Source organism: Manacus candei, unplaced genomic scaffold (assembly GCF_025592945.1).
Source record: "Manacus candei isolate 608988 ecotype Guabito, Panama unplaced genomic scaffold, ASM2559294v1 h1tg000024l, whole genome shotgun sequence".
Classification (NCBI taxonomy): domain Eukaryota; kingdom Metazoa; phylum Chordata; class Aves; order Passeriformes; family Pipridae; genus Manacus; species Manacus candei.
This window is the reverse complement of record NW_026138072.1, coordinates 7,864,404-7,889,390: the sequence shown is the minus strand read 5'-3', so window position 1 is coordinate 7,889,390 and position 24,987 is coordinate 7,864,404. Positions and strand designations below refer to the sequence as shown.

General features: G+C 36.4%; 2 protein-coding genes across 3 annotated transcripts in view; one reads left to right on the top strand and one right to left on the bottom strand.

Annotated features, from left to right (window-relative positions):
- RGS7BP (regulator of G protein signaling 7 binding protein) overlaps positions 1 to 8,661 on the top strand; it is a 38,074-nt gene extending 29,413 nt beyond the window's left edge. Inside the window, exons 4-6 of the mRNA XM_051788326.1 lie at positions 3,722 to 3,866; positions 5,365 to 5,435; positions 7,991 to 8,661. Coding sequence (XP_051644286.1) covers positions 3,722 to 3,866; positions 5,365 to 5,435; positions 7,991 to 8,082 — 308 coding nt within the window. The 3' untranslated portion in view covers positions 8,083 to 8,661. The remainder of the gene's footprint in view (positions 1 to 3,721; positions 3,867 to 5,364; positions 5,436 to 7,990) is intronic.
- On the bottom strand, positions 8,567 to 24,930 carry SREK1IP1 (SREK1 interacting protein 1). Of its 2 annotated transcripts, XM_051788333.1 has the most exons (5): positions 24,794 to 24,930; positions 22,285 to 22,332; positions 20,628 to 20,768; positions 18,449 to 18,521; positions 8,567 to 17,097 (listed from the first exon to the last, which is right to left on the bottom strand). In XM_051788333.1, the coding sequence occupies exons 1-5, from the start codon at positions 24,804 to 24,806 to the stop codon at positions 16,908 to 16,910; spliced, it is 465 nt and encodes a 154-aa protein (XP_051644293.1). In that variant the 5' UTR covers positions 24,807 to 24,930; the 3' UTR covers positions 8,567 to 16,907. The 2 variants fall into 2 exon arrangements, with proteins under 2 accessions (XP_051644293.1, XP_051644292.1); XM_051788332.1 differs by lacking the exons at positions 8,567 to 17,097; positions 18,449 to 18,521; positions 20,628 to 20,768; positions 24,794 to 24,930 and adding exons at positions 20,777 to 21,527; positions 24,515 to 24,787.
- Positions 24,931 to 24,987: the final 57 nt, after the last annotated feature.

Sequence of the window (24,987 nt, the reverse complement as noted above, 5' to 3'; positions counted from 1 at the left end):
TTAGGATCATCTACAGATCTAGTTGACTTGTTGGGTTATATAATTGCTTATATCAGAAAATATTTTTTAAACCCTAGATTGTATATTGCGATATTGTATATTGTATATTAGCTAGTTGTGCAGCATTTGAGCACTTTAATGTTGAAGAGAGCAAGCCCATATAACAAATCAAAGGCAAGATGGGACAATTAAAATGAACTGGAGGTGTTTTCCAGAGTTCAAAACATGCTGTAAAAATAAAGCTACATTGTCAAAGAAGTACAAGGTGAAACTGGTAGCTGTTTATTCTGAGTTTTAAAAGAATAAGTCTCTGCTCATATGTAGTTACAGGAATATATTATTCTTATGGTCCAGAACCTGTTCAACCTGCTATATTGTGTGTATTCTTTAATAATAAGTCAGTGAGACAGTCTCCAAGTTCCACAGGTCCCAAGTGTAAGTCAAGAATTAAGTACATCAGACTATTAACTATATTTGTCAAATACTTTTTTTACCTCCTACACAATTCTTTCCTATTCCCCTTTTAGGTTCTCCTGTTCATGTACTTAAGCTGTGATTTATAGCTTGCACATTTTTCCTTAGTTGCTAAGTTAGAAACCTGATGTAAATGCTGCCTTCATTTTGAGAGAGGGATTCTTTCAACTTTGTTAAATGCAGATATTCCCTTCAAAGATCTTTCTAGTTCCTCTGCAGTGAAATCCAACTAGCTCCAAGGCACATATAATAAGGGTTTTTTTCTTTTAATTTTTTTCATTCATCACAGTTTCTGTGCAAATTAGGTGATGACTAAGAGTTGGTGGATAGGGTAGCATGACAGAGGTCACCACAGAAGCAGTAAGAGGCACAACAAGTAAGACACATAAAACACTGTGGTCACAGGTTATATATGAAACCTTGCTGAACTGATAATTTTCTGCTCTTCTATTTACCCTCACTCAAGTTTGATCCTCAGCATTATTTAATTGAATTAATTTAATTTCATACCAAAGTATTTTCTGCTTCTTAAAGTGAAGGGGAAAAAAAAGAGAATAACTACTGGTAAGAAAAGGAAGAATACATCATTGCAACTGAAATTATTGAAAAATCTTTCCACTGACTAAGTTGAAAGTCAAAGTTAGGGTTTACATCCATTCATAAGTGTGTATTACAAAAGATATCCTTACCTACTAGTGGAGGGATGAGAAGATTAAAGAGCTTTTGTTTCTCTGTAGGCTGTGACATGTGGTAGGAATGTTAAGCATGTCACACATTATTCAAGAAAAGCCTTTATTATTAGTTGACTATTTAATTGTTTTCAAGTGACTGAGCATATGATCTGAAATTCAAGAAAGACTTCATGAATTGCTCACAATACAACAGAATTACTGGTAAGGAGCTATTCTCAGTGGAAAAGAGATCTGTGCGGTTCATTCTGCTAAATCTGCAAGAGCTTGCCTTTGTGCTAACAAAAAGAACGTTTCAGTCTCAGTGCTTCTGTTCTCAAATTGTGAATAAGAATCTTTACTATTATTTCATCTAGTGCTTTCATCTGGTGTTATTGTTTCTTTTGAAACACCTTTCACATCCCTGAAGGATGCATCTATAGACAGGGTTGTTCTTGACAGTATGTTGCCAAAGGTCAGGTTAGAGTTCCACCATTGCACTTCAAAATAATGGGACAATTCATTAATATCCAGTTTCAGCCTTGTGATATTGGTGGCAAATTAGATGCTTTACATGAAACCTCTTTTATGAAAAAGCAAAAAGTGAGATATTGGTAACTTTATGTTTTGTTATGGGCTTACTGTAATGGGAAAAATAACAAATAATGAAGCTTATATGAATGACCACTGAAAACTGTACAATAAGAACTACCTTAAAATAACAGTAGAAGCTTCAGTTAAGAACAAGAAGATTTTAAGTTATACCTACAGGGTGATACAGAGAAAAACATGTAATCTGGGAAGTAGGCTTAGTCTGCTGTTCCACAGGCAACTGAGTCAGCATTCAGCATTGTAGCTTGTAACCAACAGGAAGGTCTTGATTCCTTCCTCTCTGTCTCCCCTCCCTTACAGTGCCTTCACTGCTTACTCCCTCTATTTCTGGCCATATGATCTTCCTCTGGCACTTGCTCTTGAACATGTAAGGTTCTTGACTGATCTGACTTAAACCACTTCATCAGAAAACTTCACATTTTATTTTTCATTTGGGTAATCTTCTACCATTTGATGGGCTAAAGTGGATCACAGAAGGACTTGGCAAAGCCCAAGTTAGCAGGGGATGCCAAAGTAAGCAGCAAAGAAAGGACACAGAATGTCGTTCTTTTATGGAGGGTAAACTTATTATATCAGGTCATGCACCCTCTTAGATTCAGTTAGATAACTTAGTTGGAAGGAAAGCTGGGAAAAGGGCTTCCTACTGGCTTTAAAGACTAATGAAAACATGAAGCAAGTGTCTTCTGCAGCATAAGTAACATCTAGTTTGACATTTCAGGCAAGTAGCTAAGAACAACTTTTTTTTTCTTTTTAGCAAAGGAATAATTTACCTGAATACAAGAGTTTAGAGAACTTACCCCCAAAAATTATCTTGAAATCCAGGAATTTTTAGATTTTAAAAAAGAAGGTTACATGCCTGATAGCAGGAATACTTGTGATGTGGAAGAGCATATAGCATGGTATGCAGCCTTGGTCTCTAGTGTCCCAGGAAAATGCGCTATGTCAGCACTGCTCTGCTAGCTGGTCTTGTTCTTCATGTTCTTTGCTAAGCCTTTCAGGAACTACTTAGATGTGTCCTGATGTAAAAATTTTTCAAATTACAAAAATTGTGAAATGAAAGACATTTCCTACTCAATGTTACGTACTAGGGGTTTAAACATTGACATTTTTTCCTCTACTTTTAGAAAGTTTTATTTGTTACTTTCTGAGATTGTTTATTCCATTTCCTGAGAGAACTAAGGGGAAAAAATCTGACTTCTTAATAACTTGTCTGGGATGCGCTGCAATGTGAATTTTTTCCTTTAAATGTACTTGATGCCAGAGCTGTACTTGCCACTACAGAAGAGGAACACTATCAGACAGTCCAGAAGAGATTTGCAAGGATACCAAAATATTCCACCAATGCTTAACTCTCTTGCATACTCTGCTATCACAATCCATACCCTTTATCCCATCGTCTCCCTGACAAAAGCCCTGGAAGATCTGTCATGAAGCCCCCATTCAATTTCAACACTGAATTTTGTTTTCATACAATGAGCATGAATTAGGTAAGCATCAACATGGAAACTCAGAATACAATGCATTTGAGCTGTGAGTGGTGGCAGCTGTGTAGTCATTTTAAATGACAAAGTACAAAATTTCACATATTTGTCTTTTGTTTTCCCTCGGTATTGCTGTAGTACTAGGAGACATGGATTGCAGTGTTCTTTAGTGTCAAAGTTTCTGAAGTTGTTTCCAGAATGTGTGTTGTAGTTTCCGTACTTACTTTGTTCTGTTTTGTCCTCTGGCTCTTAATCTGTGTTGCATGTGAGCCACTGGAGTTTAACTAAACCCCTTGAAATCGGTAAGAGTAACATATGACAGCATTCTGGTGTGGTCTGTTCTCTTTCTGAACAGTTCTTGCATTCAGTACTCTTTCTATCCATTTTTATTGTGCAAAATCAACCTCAAGGCATCAATGATATAATCTGAGTATCCATTTTAATCAATAAATAATGGGGATACATGTTTGTTTAAATATTTTAAAGGAAAAGAACCTTGTGGCCCACCCAAGATTCTAGATATTAAAGTGGAAGAGAGTTCTGAAGTACCTATTTTAGAAGACATGTCATCACCAACAGATGTTCAACAGCATCTATGGCAGGTTTCCACAGATATTGAAAACACTGAAAGGTATGTGTGGCACTTCATTACTGAACAAAATAAAATTCCATCTAGGGTTTATTTAGTCTTTTTTAATTTGACAGACAGTGTTGCTACTATAAAAAGTATAAGTAAATCAAATAACCTCTTAACATTTCTGTTACATTTAACATAATTCAGAACAACTTCTAAAAGAAAGGCTAAGACGAGTGACATGCTTTATTAGGCTAATTACCAGAAGGTAACTGTCAAAAAAAGAGGGCAAAATTATATTGCTGGTGGGCCAGGCTCTCTAAAAGAAGCAGCTTTTGCCTCATCTTGAGTGGTTTCAGATTTTGTACCTGAAATCTGCTGGACTCCTGTTCTGCGTTCCTAATTCAAAAGCACTGAATCTAGTTCATTTTTGCCCATAATGTTGAGTGCAAAAGCCTTAGGAGGGGAGAGGAACATAATCCGTAGGTTACCCTCTTAACTATGCAGTTGAAAAACGAAAATGAGACCCTTTAGTAGAGAGTAACCTTGATGGCCAACATTTCTTTGCAAAAATTCCTATTTCGAGGGCTTTGCATATTAATCTGATGCTGAGATTTGAATGGTTATCATGCTTATTTACATAAAACAAAGTTCTTTTCTACTGAGAACATAACTTGGAGAATAGAACTGAGCAATTTTTTACTAGTCACATGGCTTCATTTCTAAGAACTATTTTATATGTAGATGAATGAAGCAAGACCACATTGGTTTTAAATCCTGAAAGCATTAAGACATTACAAGCTTGCACACAGAATTGCTGGTCTGCTGTCTACCAGTAAAACAAGAACCTTTTTGAAATGTCTGGCCACATTCAAAACATATCCTTATGTAGGTTGCTTTGGAGATAATATTTTGTTATCATATTTTCCATCATCTGCCTTTTAGAAAAACTAATGCCAGAGTCCTCCTAAGATAGGTGGGAGTGACAGCCCTGTTTTTTAAATTGCCATTTAATGTGCAGGGAACTGAAGTATCATGGATTAGCTACATATATTATAATTTTCTTCTAAACAGTGAAACACATTCATGGCATAAGCTACAAGATGTTGACAAGGAGTACAAAGTTGACATTAGTACTAGCTTGTGATAATTTTATGGAATATTGTGTATTTTGTCACTGGGATCACATCATGCCCACCAAGTCATTTAATAACTCAAGTGTCAGAATAGATCATAAATTTGAATCAGAAACAACTAGTTTAGTATCAGGGTAGTGTGAAAGTGCTCCCTTATTAAATCTATTGCCCTTTCTTTTGGTATACATCTTCTGATATATGTTTGGAAACCGAATGCTTGCCCAATTGATTGTTGTATTTCATCATCGTGGCTAGGCTTTGCGAACGAAGATTTAGGAAGGCTCTACCCACGTTTGTTATAAGACTGTTGTATTTATTGCTCCATTATTTCAGCATATATAAAGCTATACTGTGAGCCACTCCCCATTCAGTCTTCAACTGCCGTTCTATTGTCTCTCTTTTAACTGTTGTATCCACAGAGATATGAGAGAAATGAAAAACCTTTTAAGCAAACTCAGGGAGACTATGCCTTTACCACTGAAAAATCAAGGTAGGTTTTAATTTTCTTCATGTAAGGAAAATTACGATAATTAAAGGTTTTGACTTCTGTTAAATACAAAAAATCTAGGAGTTTTTCATAGCAATAACAAGAAGAAAAGTCTAGGCAAAGTCTCTTCCCTACTGATTCATTGGAGCCCAAATTTAGTATGTGGTCTTTGGCCTCTCGAGTTTCACATGCGTATTCTGGAATTTTATAGAAACAGCATCTATACATAAAATAATAGACATTTCCTGGTGACATGAAGGCAGAAGCACAACTAATTCCCTGTGTAAGGAGTTCTTCTTTTTCAAAGGCAATGAAGGTCTAAAGGGATCCTACTGAGTGATGGCATTTGCCTCACCCCTGCAAGGCTTGTATGTTCTGTGACATGCCACTGACTCTATGCAGAAAAGCTACTTGCTTTGAGATTGTTAACAGTTGCTTTTCCCAGTAGCCAGCTGTAAGGATCTCCAGCCTATGCATGTATTTAGCGATGGGCCTTCGTGTTGTTGTCCAGCAGTGTTAAATACTTCACATCTGCAGGAACTCTCTTTGTTCGTGAGAATGACATTAAAAAGATAATGGTTTCCCTTTTTGATTTCTTCTTGATAAATGGGTATTTCTTAAAGGCCATGTAGTTTTGCACAGTGGCAGCCAATGACGTATGCCTAATGTGTCCCAGATCTTGTCCCAAGTAACTAAACAGTCTTGCATTCATCGTAATACAGTAATAGATGAATATGAAATAATTGGGTTCATTATACAAATAGGAGTTCATGGCAGGATGGCTTGATGGAAAACCATGTGAAAGGAAAAAGGCAATTGCTACGTATTTACCACTGTAGAGCCTGGAAAAGTGACAAAAAGTCTATGCCTATCCTAGAAGAAAGGAGTGTGCTGGAAATAAGGAAGGAAAAGACAAATTGAGGGGATGTAAAGCATAGAGAACCTGAGTTCAGAACAGAGATAAAGGTGCACAGAATTCTTCTCTGCTGCCTGGTGTCCAGACTGCCCCTCAACACTGATCAGAATATCACTGACCACCTGTGCAGCAGGATAGGAAACATCCTAGAGTTTAAAAGCTCTGAGTCATGCTCCAGAATCAGGTAATCCTAAATGGTGTTTTTGCAGCTCTCACAGTCTCCAACTGTGATGATAGTTTACAGATGACCTCTGAGAATGGATGCCTCAGGAATGGACAGTCATACTCATTATTCATACAGTACTTAAAATTTTTGAAATAATCCAAGACCTGTAATTAATGAAAGCTACATAACAGTACAAGTAAATAGAAAAAACCAACATTACAGATAATTAATATGGTCTGGACTGCAATTTTGATATTTATATGAATCACAACTATTGATTATGAGATGAATGAATGCCATTTAATGTGTTGATCTTTGCAAATGACCAATCCTGCTCTCAGTAAATGAGTATTTTGCTGTTGGTTTCGGTGACAGCCAGAATGGAGTTAAGATGGCAAGCTCACAAAAGTTTTGCATAATGTTACTGACTGCTCACAGACCAGGTTTTTATGTATGAAATTCTCTGAAGTGACAGCAGGAAAATTACTGTTGTAGTTTGTAAGACTGAGTCACAGTATTAAATGATCTCTTAGCTATGTTCTTGTAGTGCAGTATTTGTGTTACAGTAGTGTCTATACTCTACAATCAAACCACATCACTGATGTAACCAGAATAGGAATATGATGAGGCATAGATCTTAGCCTGAAACCACACTTGAAGATGGCTCAAATTCAAAGTGAACTCTAAATTTGTGAGGTAGCTCACTGACACTGTGTGAGTTAATCTATAGGCACTAATACATACATTTTGTATTAATTTAGAAGGAATTAATATAAAAGGTAGAAAGCTAACAAGTGGTAACTTTCCCAGGCAAATGTTTTTGTATCTCGATGTGCCAAGAAGTTCCTGTGTTCCAGTTTTAAATGGAAATTCTCCCAGTATGCACAAATGGCCACTCAATAGTGGAGATTTTTATGTTTAAATTAAGCCAGAATTTTACTTTAGGATTGACATTTCCAAACTTGCATGTCTGCAAGATCTCAAGCTACTTATACATTATTAATCCAGGCAGGAATATTGTGGCTCAGGTATCCCAGCGGTGAAGGTGTGATTTCATTTAGGTTTCTTCACTGAACTAGTGTTCTTGCCAAAATGTCTGTTGTATTATTATTATGGAGATCCCGTTAATTAGCATTGTAAGACTTAAATACAAATATTGGATTATTATTATTTGCTCTATGCCTTGAACTATGGGACCTATTACATCATGGAAAGGGTTCTCAAGGATTAGAATAGGCTGCCTATAGAGGTGGTGAAGTCACCATCCCTAGAGGTGAAATGACTGTGCATGGCACTTAGGGCTAATTGACTAATTGACAAGGATTGATCAAAGGTTGGGCTCGATCTCAAAGGACTTTTCCAACCTAAATGGTTCTGTGATTCTGAGATATGTAGGTGCTGTTAGGACACATAAATGATATAATCTCTTTTGTGCATTTACATGCTTGTGTTATAATGTGGGATTTTTCATCACAGATGATAGCAGCCTCCTAAACTTGACTCCATATCCATTGGTAAGACGACGGAAGCGAAGATTCTTTGGATTGTGTTGTCTTGTCTCAAGTTAGAAGATTAAGCACAGAAGCACCAAGAAGATCATGACTTTAATTAAACCACTGTTATTTGACCACTGAAAAGATGAACATTGCTCCTCTTGCTTATAAAGTACATTTTCTACACTACACTATTCATTTTGCTCTTCTGCTCCCTCCTCATCTTCAAATAAGAGATTTCACAGTGTAAAATTATGGTGATCAAAAACAGCTGTGGAATAGATCTAGCATATTTAAAACTTTTTAAAGTATGTTTTGCATGCTTACTTTCAATTGCTCAAAGAAGACACATGAATTATGGTTCATAGATAATTTTAAGAGGTTTTTTTAATTGTTTGAATTGCTGCTAAAAGTTTGTGCATAGTACAGTATTCTTAGTATCATAATGAAATATTTGGTCATACTCTTAACAGTCTTTAAGCATAGAAAACTATTTAACAGCAAAAGTATTAAAGTTCTAAAACATTCAAACCGTATTGTAACAGAATTTGCCAAAATCTCCAGTTGCTTTTTGTGCTCACATTTATATTTAGTCTTCCAATATATCTCAATTTAAAAGCTTCATAGAAAAGTATCTTAATTTATGATACACAAATCATAAATGAAAATAGTTAGGACTGTAAATACAGAGGAATCATAATAACTGCATACTGTACAATGCATAGAAGCAACAGATTTCCTTTTAAGTCAATAGTATATCTACAAGCATTTGGAAAAAATAAATAATTTATTAAAAGGAGGTATTAAAATAAACAATGTAAAACACAACACCAACCCATTTTGTTTCCAATAGAATTCAAAGCATGGTGTCTGCATATCACTAAGTCTAAAACTTATAAGGCATGCCAGAATCATCTGAGACTGTAAGATATTAAACAATTTACATTGTTAATAAAGTTTTTTATTTAATTAAATATTGTTATGTTTCTAGTTGTATTGCTGGACTGTGTTTTGCTAATTTTGCTGTCAGAGTACTACACAAAGTTTTGATAATATTTCCATTTCAAGAAGTATGTTTAGAAAGATAAAAAATATGGAGCATATATAAATACTAAAATGACAGCTAGTAGAAGCAGTAGATATGAATAGGTAGACTCAATGTACTGATATTTCAAGATGATAGGCAAGACACCACAAATAAACTTGTGCTAGACTGCAACACTATGAAAGCCATAGCAATCTGTCATTACTGTGCACGTCAGCATACCCTTGTAGTCAATAATAGTGACTCATAGCCCTTTATTCCACCATGACCCAGCATGTCAAAAGAACCAAAACAAAGGTTTAATGCTGGTAAGGAGGTTGTTGTGTCCTTGCCACAGGAAACACCCATACAGTTAAATTCATTGTCAGTTTTTTGGTGGGATATTAGTACACCCCCTAAAGCAGTTTGTTAGGGATAGCTGTTCACTGAACTGTATCTGGCAACTAAAAAGTTTGATCTGACCCATTTTTCTACCAAGTTTTTCTCCTGCTGTTTGCTGAGAAAGGGTGGAAAAGCCCACACTGTCAGAAATATTAACATACTGTTTATAGCAAAGACCAAAAATTCAGATCTAATTACCAGGAACAGAAGGCAGGACTTTTTCTTCCAGAAGAGCCACACCACTCCCAGATTAGACATTCATGTAACTGAGCTTCCAGCATTTCTCTGGAAGGATATTTTTCTTGTCAGTCAGATAAAGCAGAGTCTTTTAGTTTTTTCCAGGTTGGACTGGTCTGTTCACCTTTCACTCCCCCAGAGAGAAAATCCATTTTTGAATAATCAGGCCAAGAAATAAATATTTTAAATGCAATGAGGACAAATAAATTTAAAATGCCCTTATGGAACTCGTGAGTTTCCAAAATTAATTCCATCTGAATTTAGCATGGCTAAATTCTTTAAATAGCACAGAAACAGGTAACTGCAATGTGTTTGAAGATTTCAGGTCCTGAACTATTCTTAAGCATACATATTCTTAAGCACCTAAACTGGGGAGATCCCTACGCACTCACGAAACTGTGTGCTTGTGAGAACAAACGCATTTTTAAGAAGAATGGAATTAAAATCCATAGCACAGTATTTTTTCAAAGTTAATTCTTTGAAGTCTTCTCCACATTTCTCATTAACATTGTCCTCATTAATCAGAGCTGTTTTCTGTAATAGGCAGCACTGACATGTTTTCATTAGGAGTCTCAAACCAAGATATGCTCCATGACTCCATCCCCACAGGTACGCTAGGTTTTGCAAGTGTTAAAACTTTGGAAAAACAACTCCTGATGTCTAATGGATATTAAAAATATTGTCTAGGAATACAATCAGTAGTTACAATTAACCAATTAACTTTTGTTCATAAGTGAAAAAGACATTAATGCCAAAAATAAGGGGTATGAATGCAAGACTGAATATGCAGCGATACCATGAGAGAGGAAGGGAGAAAGAAACTTTTACACAAGACTTAGAAGTCTTGCAATATTGGTACACAGAGAGAAATACCCATAGGTGGTCAGAGTGATACCTTTTTTCAACAATTAATTTGAAAGGAAGATGGGCAGAGTAAGCAGTAATGTGTCTAGCTGAGTACCTGCTCACACATCATCACACAGAATTTAACATAACAAATTATGTGACAGCTTATATCTCTGTATTTTAACCATGCCTGTTGGAATGGAATATACATTAATTAGACAAATGTATAAACATTTTAATTCATTTTACAAATCTTGACATCAGTCATATCACAGTGAGTTGCACAACTTGATCAGATTCTGTGATGGATAGACTTGCATTGCACTGTATTGAAGTGTACAGTAATATGTGCATCCTAGTACCTTTTGTTATTCTGGAAAATTCAGCAGTGTCTTTTCTTCCTGAATTAAAGACTATTAAAATTTCAGTCTTTACTCATTTTGAAGCCTTTCTATACTTCTAAGCAATTAAGCAGCTTATCTCAAGCCTTTCGTCTTTATTATACCTTCTACTAATCCTAATGGACACATGCTGTAATTCCCAAGCTTTATGGCCACTTAAGGAACACTGATGATCAAGGGTGAATGGAATGTCCTCAGTTACCTTTTAACAGATAGTGGCGTGAACCAAGGCCTGGTAAGTATCTGAATTGAAGAGGTGTTAAGGGATAAGTTGGTTTAGTTAGGAATGCAGAGCACTAAAATTCAAAAGGCAACAAACTCTTTTTAAGCCGCAGAACATCAGGTCGGTAAAAGAAAGTTAATGATATTACTACAATTTAGTTTAATGGAACAGGGCATCAAAGTTTAAATGCTCCCACAATAAAATGATATGCAAATCACTTAAGAGATGATTTACAACCATTCTTTTATTTGTTTATTTTCCAAGTATTACCAAAAAAAAAAAAAAAGACAACTTCACATTGGTGACCTCCTGAATGCATGGAAACAAGCAAGTTAGGGAGAATATAGAGGAAAGCAATAATTGCCTTCTAAAGGTTTGAATAGTTTAGTTGAAAATGTTATAGGTTAAAGGCACCATAATTCTTTTGCAGGGTAGGAAACAAGAAGCAAAAATTCCCGTACCTACCAAATATGACAAGTTCCACTAAGTCTTTTTTTACTAAAACCCTGTGCAGCTCCAGGTTTTCAGATATTTCATGTCATAAAAAATAACAGTCTGAGAAGTCAAATATATATATTCAGTGTAAAGTCTAAATTTTTCAGAGTAGAAGCAAAATACAAGCATACAGAAGTAGAGAGCAAATACATATTGCAGGCTGCATGCTAACCCAATATGAAAAATTAGCATGCAAAATCTGCATCTTAACTTATACAATACGTACAAGATTGTCCCTGTTAACTGTTCATCCCATAGCAGGCTTATTTTGGATGAGATACAATATAGAGCCATTCATTTTTCAATATAAGGTAAGCAGATGAGTATAAATTAAAGGACTTTGACAAGTTTGAAGAGCTGTTTAGACTGTGGCAATGGACTACTATAAGAGATGTTTACTACATAGCCCAAAATTTATTGTCTTTGAAGCAGGTATAGAGACTCCACAGACATCAAGACAGAAAATCAGTGGGAATACAGTAAACTAGACAAAAATATAAAGATATGAGAAATATAACAGAAAACACAACAAGCTTAATGGAATATTTTTGAGAGCACTGTGGTGGGTTGACCTTGGCTGCCCACCAGATGCCCACCAAAGTTGATATATCGCTCCCCCTCCTTAACTGGACAGGGGGAGAAAAGGATGATGAAAGGCTCGTGGGTTGAGGACACTGAGATCGCTCAACAATTTGGTTATCATCATGGGCAAAACCAAGTTGACTCAGGAAAATTAAGTTATTGCCAATTAACAGTGGAGTAGGATAAGAAGAAATAAGAACAGATCTAAATCCACCTTTCCCTCACCCCTCCCTTTTCCCCAGGCTCAACTTCACTCCTGGTTTCTCTAGCTTTTTCCCCCGAGCTGCACAGGGGGATGGAGAATGGAGGTTGTGGTCAGTTCATCAGGCATTCGTTGTCTGTGCCATCCCTTCCTCCTCACACTCCTTCCCTGCTCCAACGTGGGATCTTCCCGTGGGACACAGTCCTCCATGAAATTCTCTTACACGAGTCTTTCCCACAGCCTGCAGTTCTTCATGAACTGCTCCAGCTTGGGCTCCTCTCTCCATGGGGCCAAAAGTTCTACCAGGAGCCTGCTCCAGCACCATCTTTTCACAGGATCACAGCATCCTTTGGGCACATCCACCTGCTCTAACACAGGATCCTCCATGATCTGCAGGTGGACCTCTACTCCACTGTGGACCTCCGTGGACCATAGGGGGCAGCTGCCTCACCATGGGACACCTTCTCCCCCTCCTTCTTCACTGACCTTGCTGTCTGCAATTTGTTACTCTTACATATTCTCAGTCCTCTCTCCTTGATGCCGTTGTACAGCAGGCTTCACTCTTTCTTAAATATATTATCCCAGAGGTCCTACCACCATCACTGATGCTCTTGGCCTTGGCCAGTGGAGCGTCCATCTTGGAGCCAGCTGGAACTGGTGTTGTCCAACACAGGGGTAACTTCTGGCATCTTCTCACAGAATCCATCCCTGTAACCCCCCTGCTACCAAAACCCTTCCAAGTACACCTAATATAAGCACCCACATCATGCTTTTTTAGACCCCAGGTCTAATGCATCAATATGCAAACAAGAAAAATTAAACTTGCAATAAGGCACCAGCTTCTTTACACACGAACAAGTATCATGAATGTAAAAGGGTGAAGGTCTTGAATTTTCAGAATTAAAAGTTTTGTTCTGTGACACCTCAATTTGCCTAAGACCCACTAAATTTTATTTTGGATCTAGTCTAGACATCTGAGAATGGACCAAATGGTTTATGTTCGATTTGGGATTCCTAGTCACTTCTAAATTAGATATAATTTGCAAAGCAATGGCCAGAGTGACATCCCCTCTAAGCGGTGCTCAGCTGATTACCCAAATCCCAGTCAAGGTTGATCAAGATATTTAAAAAAAAAAGCCTCCAGAAGATAGCCTCTTAACCCATACTGAGCTTACTTGGGAAACGTGGCTGCAAAAGATTTGAGTTCTTTGACCAGTCCCAAGCAAAAGTATAACATCAGTCTTTCCTGGTCATGACAGACTGTGAAGCAGCACATTGAATTTTACTAAGTATTTGATTAACTGACTAGGAGAGACAGTTTAACTGTCTACTAATATTGCAGTAAGTACTGGACGCCAGAGTATGCTGTTGATGTATGATTTCATTACAAACAGAATACCACCCAAATGAATATCTCAGTATAGCTAAATTAAAAACAAAACAAAAAAGAGCAACATAATTTTACTCTCTTAGTCCTAAAGGTTCCCATCTGAACAGGATTATTCGTATTGGCATCACTCAATATTTTTCCAGTATTCCTGTGAAACATGAATGCTTCTGCCTTATAGAGATGGAAAGAGGGACTACCTAAAGGTTGCAGCTAGGTGTTTGTAGCACCTCACCATTTAATATGCCCTCTCAATCCAAGTGACTGTTTTTGAGTCCTGAAAACCTCTGAAGATAGAAACTCTTCAGCTTTCCTGAACAACCTGCCCTAGTGCTGTACTACTTTCCCAGTGAAGAAATGTCAAATATAACAGATTTCCAAGATCATGTCATTTATCAAGAGCAAAATCTAATGTTAAGTCTGCAGTAGTATTTTTCCATCAGTGTTTGCACAAAAAAATACCAAAAAACAGATGAATTCTCTTCTTTCAGTGCAAATGGATGGTGATATCTAGCCACAGCACAAAAGACCTCACCCAAACCGTAGTTGTTAATACCTGATACTATAATCCTTATTGCTGGTTTCCCATCTTTCATTTCTGTATTACAATTTAAGCATTTCTGTTATTGTGACTTAACCTTCATACAACTTCCAAAAGACAAAAGTATTGGAGAATTAAGGGATATTTCTGTTGCTACCAACTAATAGTTTTTTGGTAATTGCTGAGGAAGGCAATTCCCTGCTGATTTCCTGCAGATGAAATATTTTAACACCTTCTATTAAAAAACCTGCAGAAGTCATCTCTACCGAAGATTTTTACAAAATTTTGGTTCCTGCTGGAAGAGGAATTGTGACATTTGATGGAAATGCTGGTTGATGTGGCAAAGAGTAGTCATCTGCCATTTGAGTATTTCTGTTCCAAAGCCCCAGGATTTTCTATAAGGATTTTCTGTTCTAGCATTCTTTTCTTCTAATCAAAACCTAGAAAATCTCCATTGGAAAACAGAAAAAACATAAGACCCAACTTCTATCCCATTTCCATCCCAGAAATAACTGTACAATGATGCATTAAATACCGATTGGTCTTTTGTCAGTGTAAAGGTGAGATTCCTTATTATGTAAGAGGTATCCTATCCATTGTCCAGCTTCATGAACAAGAAGCAACAGAAGCTAATGAAAGATGTATTTCTGCTCACTTAGTCCCGAGTTACTTCAGTGAGGAGATTTGTAGCATTATTTTGGGAAGTAGTTCTAGAATCTTGAAGGCACTGACTGACAGGCAGCAAAACCTACCCTTTACCAGCAGAACCTTCCTTTTCTGCTTCAAAAAAACTGAGCTTGGCTAAATGCAAGTGAGCAGGAGATATCTTCTGTGGATCATAGTGTGGCAAGAGTTCTAACACTGACTTTAAATTGTTCCACAGCTGTTCCTAGCATATGCATAATCTGCTGTTCAGATCTAGCCTCATATTGCCAGTCTTAGATATTTTCCATTTTCCTGTCTGAACTTGTCTGGCTTTAAGCTATCAGTCTTCTCCTCAGTAGCACTTTGAGTCTTCACCTTATTTTGTATCATCTGTAAATTTTCTTGGTGTGATATTTATATTTTCTCCCTTCTTTTTAAATGTACTTAAGTACCAGTGTAATGCGAATTCTGGTGTCCAAGAGAGCATGTTTTTATTTGTAACCTGTTGCTGTCTCATGCAAGCATATCTTTGAGCCATTACATGTACTAAGCTCTTTCTTTCAGAAGTTTTATTTCTTGCTCTTTTAAGACTGCAGTTCTTTGATGTAAAGAAAGTTTCTGCCAATTTCCAGCCTAAATCTTCTCCTGGACAACTAGTACCATATACAATGTGTTTCTTAAAGCTCAACTTTATTCTTTGTTGAAATTCTCTGATGGTCAAAATTCTGCAAGGATATTTTACATACTATTACACTAGGTTAAAGCCTCATGAATACTTATATACAATACAGATAAATAAGGAGTAATCATTCTTGTTCATAGTATACTTTCTCAGTAGGACAAATATTTAGCTTACACAGAAAACTGTAAATAAGTCACATCTTAAGTACTATGCTGACATTTAAATTAACTCCACTAAATAGCCTGTTTCAGATGTCTTTATCACTTATAGAAGATAGCTGACAGGGAATGGCACTTCTTGTTTGTACTGGCATCACCCTCATACTGTAAGAGCTTTGGTGCTTGCTGAGTAGCTGACATACAATCAACATCTTGGGCCTGTACAACAGCAGCAGTTACGTCAGGGTTTACCCTTGAAAGTGCAATTCATGCAAACTGAAGCTAATAAGAATTGACAGGAATGAAGAAATAGCTAAAGTTTTAATATTAGAAATCTTGTTTTGAGATATATGTGTGTGTTTGTGCGTGCGCGTGCGCTGGTCTATGTGTCAAAGATGAAATGGTCATAATTGTGAAAGAACAAAACCCAAGCAGAAAGGACTTAGAAAAACTAATGGTTTTTGTTTGCTTGTTTGTTTTCAGCTTGCTTACAGTGATCCTGCCAAAAGAACATGTACATGTATTTCACAGTCTAAGACTAGATCAATTTTTGAAGATAATTTTGAAGGCTCAATCTTTTTTAGCTCCTCATTGCCCGTTCCTCCCTTCTCAGGACCTGTTTCATATTTGCACTTACTGATTAATGGATGGAAGCAGAAAGTGCTATGTAAAACATACATTTATTTAAAGGATAACAGAAAATCTCACTTGAATTTCCAGATTAGATTTAACCATTCTGACATTAAGCATATTTAAGTCTGTATCTTTCTACACATAAGTTTGCAAACTGAAGTTTACCATATCCTACTGTAAGGGATTACAAACACAATTACTCATAACTGAACTAAGAATAAGAGTGAAGAACTAGTTAAACTTACATGGTTTAGTACTAATAAACTTGAAATTTTTTCCTAAATGGTCCATCTAATAATTTGAAGCACTGATGTATGCAAATAGATTTCTCAAAAATATACATATATCCCCTTTTAAAACAGCACTGCAAAGCATAAATAAATTTGATATGAAAGGAAAATCACCTTCTCTGCAGAAGTGAACACAAAAATAGACCAGCATCTTAGTCACTACTTGAACTGTCTGAACTGTCAGAAGATGAAGTTTTCTCCTTTCGTCTCTTCTTTTTCTCCTTTTTATGATGCTTTTCTTTCTTAGATTTATGCTTTTTCCCCTTTTCCCTTTCTTTTTTATGTGATTTTTGTTTTTTTGACTTTGGCCCCTCCTCTTCAACTGAACTTGATGCGGAAGATCTAATGAAAAAAATAATATAGATTAATATTTAATAAAGAAGGAAAATGCCACGATAATTTTTTTTTAAAATGTCACTATTTATATGTTACAAATAAAATTTGGTGTAGAATTTGCACAGTAGCATCCACTGAAAAGCTTATGATATCTCAGTCTGCATGTTCAACTTCAATGATGACTTTCCTAATAAGACTTTTGTATGTTTATAATACAGATTAAAAAACTATGGAATAGGCAAGTTGTATGTTTTTTCAGTCTTCAAGAAGAAAAAGATTAGAAGTACAGATCAACAGAAAATAAAGTATGACAGCAAGATAGAGTTTCCAGCTTTTAAAATACCACATGATCAATAACAATGTAAGAGTAATGCCTTCAAAAAAATCTTAATTTATTCCTCCAATGCAAAAATCTAAGAGAAACTCGGTATGACAAATTTGGATGCTCTTGCAGCTGGTAGTATTGGTCTCTAACCAATGATGAGTGATTATACACATAAAATAGTCATGAAGTAATCATGAGTACTCAGAAGGGCAGTTTCGTGCTATTGTTTACATGATCAACTATTATTTACTTGCATGAAAACCGACAGCCAAACTGACTCTTTTCTATTCTTCTTTTTTGTAAGTGTAAATACTGTCTTCAAAAGTGGAAGTCAGAGCTACACGATGTAAATAAAGAAGGAAAAAAATGTCAGTACAACCAGAATTAAATCCTGTTTCTTTATTTCTGAAAAATATCTTATTGTGGTCTCCAAATACATTACACATTTTATAGCTCCCAGGGCAGTTCCTGGGATATTGTCTTATCAACAGTCCTAATGATTAACCATTACTTTCATCTTAAAAGACAAACCAATCAATCATCAGGTCAGAACTCAGATTCATAATAATACTTTTTTTAGGCTTCTACACTGACAGGTGCACTAAAACTCAACAGATGCCAAGTAAAACTACAGAAGTTTTCCTTTTGATAATTGCATGTTACTCAGAGCATGTGTGTGCCTGCATGTGTGTGCGTGCAATGTGTGCACGCAAAGAATCTTAGGGTCTCTAAAGTGCAGGAAGCCTTCTCCAGTCAGAGGGAACATTGCTTTCTGCCATCTGCAGACCTCCAGCTTACTACAGTTTTCAAAACTTCCATGATCCTAACTACACAGCTAAAAGCCCATGACTTTACCATTAATCCAAGAACAAACAAGTTCTCACTGCAAAAGAGGAAACTTTTCAAACCAAAGATGTACTTGCAAATCAAGCTGCATAAAAAGAAGCAATACCTTCTGAGAGACAACCCACGCATCAGAAATATTTCTGAAGTTGTGTTTTGAAATGAAAACAGCTGTGTGATACGAGTTACCTTTTCCTTAGTCTTTTTGTCTTCTCTTTGTTTTTTCTTTTTTGTTTCTTTTTTTCTTCCTCTTCATTTAAATCTATGGGTAAAAAGTTACATTTTAAAAAGCACTTGTCTGAATTTAGATCAGAATTAAAAGAGTGGCTTCAATAGCAATGTAAAGTTACTACAAAATTCCTGTGAAAAGGTTATCTTTTCCTTCCTCCAAATTCTGCTCTAGTGCAACAATTTCAGAAACATTTTGCAGAGTGGCAAGATTTTTATACACAGCTTACATTGTAATGACCTTGATCTAAGTACTAAGAAGGAAGGAAGGCCTGTAAAACTTAGCAAGAAGTTGTAACTTTTCCTATACGTTGACATCAGCTTCAGGTTTTCATATCTGTTTTTCTGTATTTTAACAGTCTTAACACTTATCATATTATTGCCTAAGTCTGAAAGCAGGCCATTTAACTAGAACACACCAAAAAAAAGGATATTCCCTTAAGATATTCAGGAATGTAACCTGAATTACATTCACACATCTTCCTTTCACACTTCACAAATAGCAATGCTATAACTAAGATAAATGAATTAATTTTCCATGCACCATCTACAAAGGTTGACAGAAGCATTACCCCTCATATGGTTGTGTTTGTTTCCTGCCCCAATGCTGTATAGTACTGCATAGTAACTTCACATTTCACTTATAAAATATATTTTTATCACACTGGAGATGAAATTTCTGATCTTAGATTTTTCTATACCAGTTCAAAAAGTATTTTTTAATTCTCCAAATGCAAATTCACTAAATAAATATAAATTACAATGTCAGTTAACAGGAAAATACTGTCTTTATAATTTATTCTTAGAACAGTCAATTTTGAGCATTTCATCTTATTCCTATCATACTTTCTACAAAGTCTGCACGTTACTAGTGCAGTGATACATTTGCTACCACAAATACAAATTACTGGTCTGTATGTTCTGGAGCAAAATTTGAAAGAATTCAATATGAATTAAAAAAGCAAATTATCTTTGGAGCAATTAAAAAACATAAACAAGAATGGGCGAACAAACACTCAGTATTTTTTTAAGAAAATAGTGCAAAAACCTTGAGATGAGGCCACTTGAAAATGGCAAAATTCTGCCTAGATTATTGACAGTTAGAGATACATGTCTCCTTAGCAGCCACAGTTTGAGAAAGAAAATATAATAAATATAATATATATATATATAATATATAATAAATATAATAAATATAGATATCAGAAGATCAGTTGCTTTCCCTGCAGGTATCCATCTTCAATCAGTTAGGGCTAAAAAACCCCCAATCCTTACATTCAGAAATACGTAAGTGGGAACTAGTTTTTTCAAAGAGACTTGTCCCAAGAAAGGACCGTTGCAGTACCAATTCAGCACTCTTGTCAAGCAGACTACCCGTTTCTTTTGAAGCGTACAGCAAACTACAAGGCTCTATCTTTCCCCTCTCCCTAAACAGCATCTTCAGTAGGAACTAAATGTCAGGTCTGGAATGAGAGAGCAACAGAACAGAACATGATGTTTTGGCAGAGAAAAAGAACATTCATTCACTTAAAACATGCTATGGTGTAGTAACCTCTCCTTCTTACTTCGGGGAACTACTTCTTTGAAGTCCAAATTCAAATGAACTCAAGCACCTGATAAATAGCCCATCTGTTCTCTCTGACAAACAATTCATACTCACACCTTCCAAACATAGAAGAGTAATTCTCCAAAGATAAATGTTTAAATTCCAATTTACTAGCTGTTTCAGTCAAAATCCTACTCAGAAGCTGGAGAGAAATTGTCATATTTGTCATTAGTTATAAGATGTTTAAACTACATGCCATAATCAAAAGATTAACTCAGAACATCCGTATCATTTTCTCCTAAGCAGTTTCTTAGTAACAGTCTGATAATCTTTTGCATTTAGGAGCCCTTTTTGAGATGTTCCAAATGGGTACATTAGTAATTTCCTATGACGGGAATTAATACTAATAAAAAAAGTGGGTGTATCACATCTCTAAGTCTGAACGTAGGAAGGACAAGACCTACTATTAAATCACAAGCTAAAAGAACTAATAGTAGTTATCAAAAAGGATAAAATGAGAGTTCCTACACTTCAGAAGACCACTATTCAATGTATTCTATGACTGAAAAGAAAAAAACCACAAAAACATCTTACTCTTTTTTTCACGCATGGCCTGCAATCTCTGTAGTTCTTCTTCCTCACTGTCTTCACTGCTAGTGCTGCTAACATCTAAAACAATATCTCTTTGAGGATCTACTCGGAGGAAGTTTCGACATTCAAATGTCAAATGACCAGCTGGACAAAACAAATATAAAGAAAGAAAAATTACGGTTTAGCAAAAAATATCAAAAACTAAAGAACATCCACTTTTGTATTACTTGGTTTTGAGAACTGAAAAAAGGGTAGGCTGGAATCTGTGAATGAGGTAGGAGAGGGCTTACTTTGAAAAAACCTCCAAGAATTTTGACAGGTTGTGCAATGCTCTTCCATTTAACCGTGCTTTATGACCTCTTTCCTATTTCTGTTAAAGATTTTGTTCAACTTTTATTTTTCTATTTTTAATTGTCTTGGATACTTTCTAAGAAACTACCTAAAAGCATCAAGTGAAATATTTAAAAAACTAAAGCAAGTGTTATACTGCTCTTTTTAACTCCATCTAGTGAAATCACAGAATCCTATTTGCTTATGAGCTATAATCTTTACAACCAGTACTTACTACTGACTAAGTTACTACTTGACTAGTATTTTTAATTTTCTTAGTTACATCTTGATAATCATGACCAGTTAGAAACCTTGTGCTGAACAAGCCTAATGGAATAATAAAGTGAAATAAAACAAATTGAAAAAATGGTTTGGGAGACGCATGAATTCAAGTAGTAATTGAAATAAACTCATGTTCTTCACATCAAAACACCTATATCTTGAAGACAGAGCTTTTAGGAACACAAAAAGGGATTGTTTGATTTGACTACAGGTTTCCCTCTCTTCCAGAAAGTTTCTGATACTTGCTGCATGTAGAAACAGAGCACTAAATCTATATTGATATCCATGGTCCTTTTGAAGAAGACATACACAAAACAATTCAGTGACAAATTTTCTTGCAAAGTCTGAAGTGGAAGAATGAAACAAGACTTTTTCCTGTCTCCCTATGTAACGCTCATAAAAAACCTCTAACAGTTTAGATCACTGTGTTAAAAGTTCAATATAACTCACTGCAAAACAGTGTCTACTCCTCCATTGTTCTAAATATAAGAGTTAGTGATTAACAAATTAAAATCTTCACTAGGACCTCTCTCCATTCATCAGGAAAGTAGCCACTGTATGATCAGTACATAATGCAAAGCATGAGCTAAATGCTAACTGCACAACTTGTAAATAATAAAAGTAACTGCCTCTTGAAATACACGATGCTCAAGGAAATATGTTTTCTTGGCTTAAAAGATCACACAGATTTTAAATTATTTTTTCTTGTAACATAGATTGGCCTTAATGTGAGCTGAAGTGCCTGCCTGTTTGCAGTGAGATTCAGAAGTACAAATGCTAATCTCAGTATGTATCAAAGACGATGCTTTCAATTCAAACTTTCTCAAGTAATTTACTACAGCAAATGTAATATATATGAATATTATAGCATAATTTTTTTTCTGAGAAACTCAAGAGTTTTCAAAAGCAGCAACAGGTGTGAGAAGCCAGAGAATGAAAATGAAATAAATAAATTTTAAAAATGTGGTATTTAAAACTGACAAAGGCAGTTCCAAAATCATAAATTGAACAGAACACTGTAACTTCATATTGTTTATTGTTGACTTACGGTAACCACACTTTTTGCATCCTGCTCTGATGTTATCCTTATTTCCGCCTGAAAGAGAAAATTTCACCAATGAGGTCTTGCTAAACAGAACCCTCAAGTTTCTTTCAAATCTGGCTTGATAATGTCAATACACAGACAAAAGTGATCACTCAGAGTATTAAGTACATATGAAAGTACATATCTGTTAAGAAAAACTTAAAGAAAGACAAACCAGTGCATTTCTACGGTCACTTTCCTGTGTAGTATAAACCACTCACATAACTTACTGCCAAATCCTAATTTGATTTATCATGACCTTTCCATTATAATTTTAATAATTATTCCACCTCTCTGAAAGCTTATAGATTTGTTTAGTTACAGTATGAGCACAGTAATAATAGTTACCTGACATTCCAGTAATCTGTAACTGCACACTAAGTGTACCTAAAAATTCTAGCAGTGTATGGATATTGACAAACATTCACTGGGAACTCTGAAGTGGTTTATATTTTAATTACAGGAATTGACTTTAAACGGCAATTAAAAAACAAAGCAAACAAAAAAAATCAGTCCAGAAAAGACAGAAAAAAAGAAAAGTCCACAAATTGTTAAATGATTCTGAATCCAGGAAACATGGCACCAAATACAAAGAATTAAGAGGTGCAAGAAAGCAAATGTATAATAAAGTGAAGAGAGTAACAAAAAAGTCTGTAGTTGCTAAGCAGGAAGAAGGACCAGAATAATGCAAATTTTAGGTGTGGAAAGTGTGGAATTTTCTCACGTGAGACCACAGTTAAGTTAAACAGAAATAGTAGAACATGATTCAGAAGAAGAGAAACACCAGAGACTTTTCCCCTTTCAAAGAGATCAGTATGATTTTTAAACAGCTGAGCCTATTCATAATGAATGTCACAATCGAATTTCCAAAAGCAAAGGATGCCCTTCTATCTTCCAACAAAACTTCAGTGACTTAAATAGTTATAAAGTGTCTTCTGAATAGCTTGTTAATGTATTTAAATAAATAAATAATCAAACATAATAAGAAATCTATTACAGAAATTAGAGAACTAGAAAGGGAGTACATCAATGCCAGGAATTTAAACTATGATTTACTGAGACAAGCATTGTCTTTAGAAAATTCTACTCAAAATAACAGAGAAACCTTCAACCCAAGGTTGAAAAAACTAACTTGGAAATCTGGATGACTCACTGGTCTATGCCCTAAAGAGCACTGGAAAGCCAAGAAATAAAAACATACATTCCATTATAACACATGATTTTCTGCAGATCCCAAAACCTTAGTATTACATATCCCCTTAAAGGTCTATTAACTCAGTATTCAAGTGCCTGTTGCATGACTGCCTATTTCAAAGACACATGGAAGGAAGTGTCACAAAACAAAAACCAAAAGCACGCCTGTACCTTGAAATGTCACATCAGAAAACCACTCAAAACAGCGTTTGCTTGTTCACTACACTTTGGGACTAGAAAACCAGATCACCTGAGCTACCTTACTGGTCTCAACATTCCGAAATTACTACTTAGTAAACTTCAGCCCTACTACAGAGCTGACCTGTAGGCAAAGAAAGATTTAGTATTTCATCCAAAGGAGGTCAGTAAAGTCATGCACACACTATAAAATCTCCGGTGTAGGTCAAGATTTCCAAGAGAAACACCCAGCAGTTGACAAGAATATTGTCACCCAATACTCCCACCAAATTCTGACGACTGAAATTTTATTATTATTTTTGGTTTTAAATAATAATGTTAGAAGCTGAGGTTTAGACTAGATGAAATTTTAGACAATTAAAACAAATTGCTAGATGCTTCCCTTTGTAATTTCTTCTCCTTTCCATTCGTTAATCCTCAAGAAAATTAACCAACACAACACTAAGGACTTGGTCCACTCACTAGAGCGTAAAATTAAAAATAAAAGCTTTGCAAACCTTTGAATAGAAAGACGAGTCTTCCTCAAGAACTCCTTCTAAAATGGGAGCAAGCTTATTAAGCTTATACTTCACTAGAGAAGTAGCTTACCAAAGCCCAGGCTTGGTCAGCTGTTCTCCAACCATACACTTTTTTTTCTCAGGATCAAGACTGTGCAGCAATGGCACGAACACCCTGCTAACAGCGTAGGTGTTTCTCCCTGCCCTACCTCACCACCATTCCGAACCGGTCTGTTTGAACAACGATCTGCTGGAGCACCTACGTTAACCAAGAACAACAATCGAGAAGGAAAACCAAGGCTGACCACCAGCATTCTTCGGATCTGACTTTGGAGGAGGCGACGGGAACGCAGGGCTGGATCAGCCAAAACCGCGTGGGGAGGCCCAGAGGACGCTCCCGCAAGGCTGCACTGCCCCTGGCCTTGCCCGCCCCGCCACCTCCGTACCCCCTCCCGCCCTCCCTCCCAGAGCAGCCCCCACCACCCCCCTACGCAACTGTCCATCACCCCGCCGCTCATTCCCCGTTTCCTCCTTCCCGGCCCCGATCCCGCCAGCCCTGCCCCTTCCCGCCCCCGGCCCCTCACCCGGCAGGGCCATCCCGCCGCTCCCGCCGCCTCGGCCCGCGTCTGCACCGACGTCTCTCCCTGCCGGAAGGCTTTGCACGGCGCACACCCGGACCGTGCCACTCACAGGGAAGGCGGGGGATCTTAGTGCCCCTCGGGGGGAGGCTCGAGGAGGGACTGCAGGTGTGTGGAGAAGCCCTCGTTTTTTTCCCAAA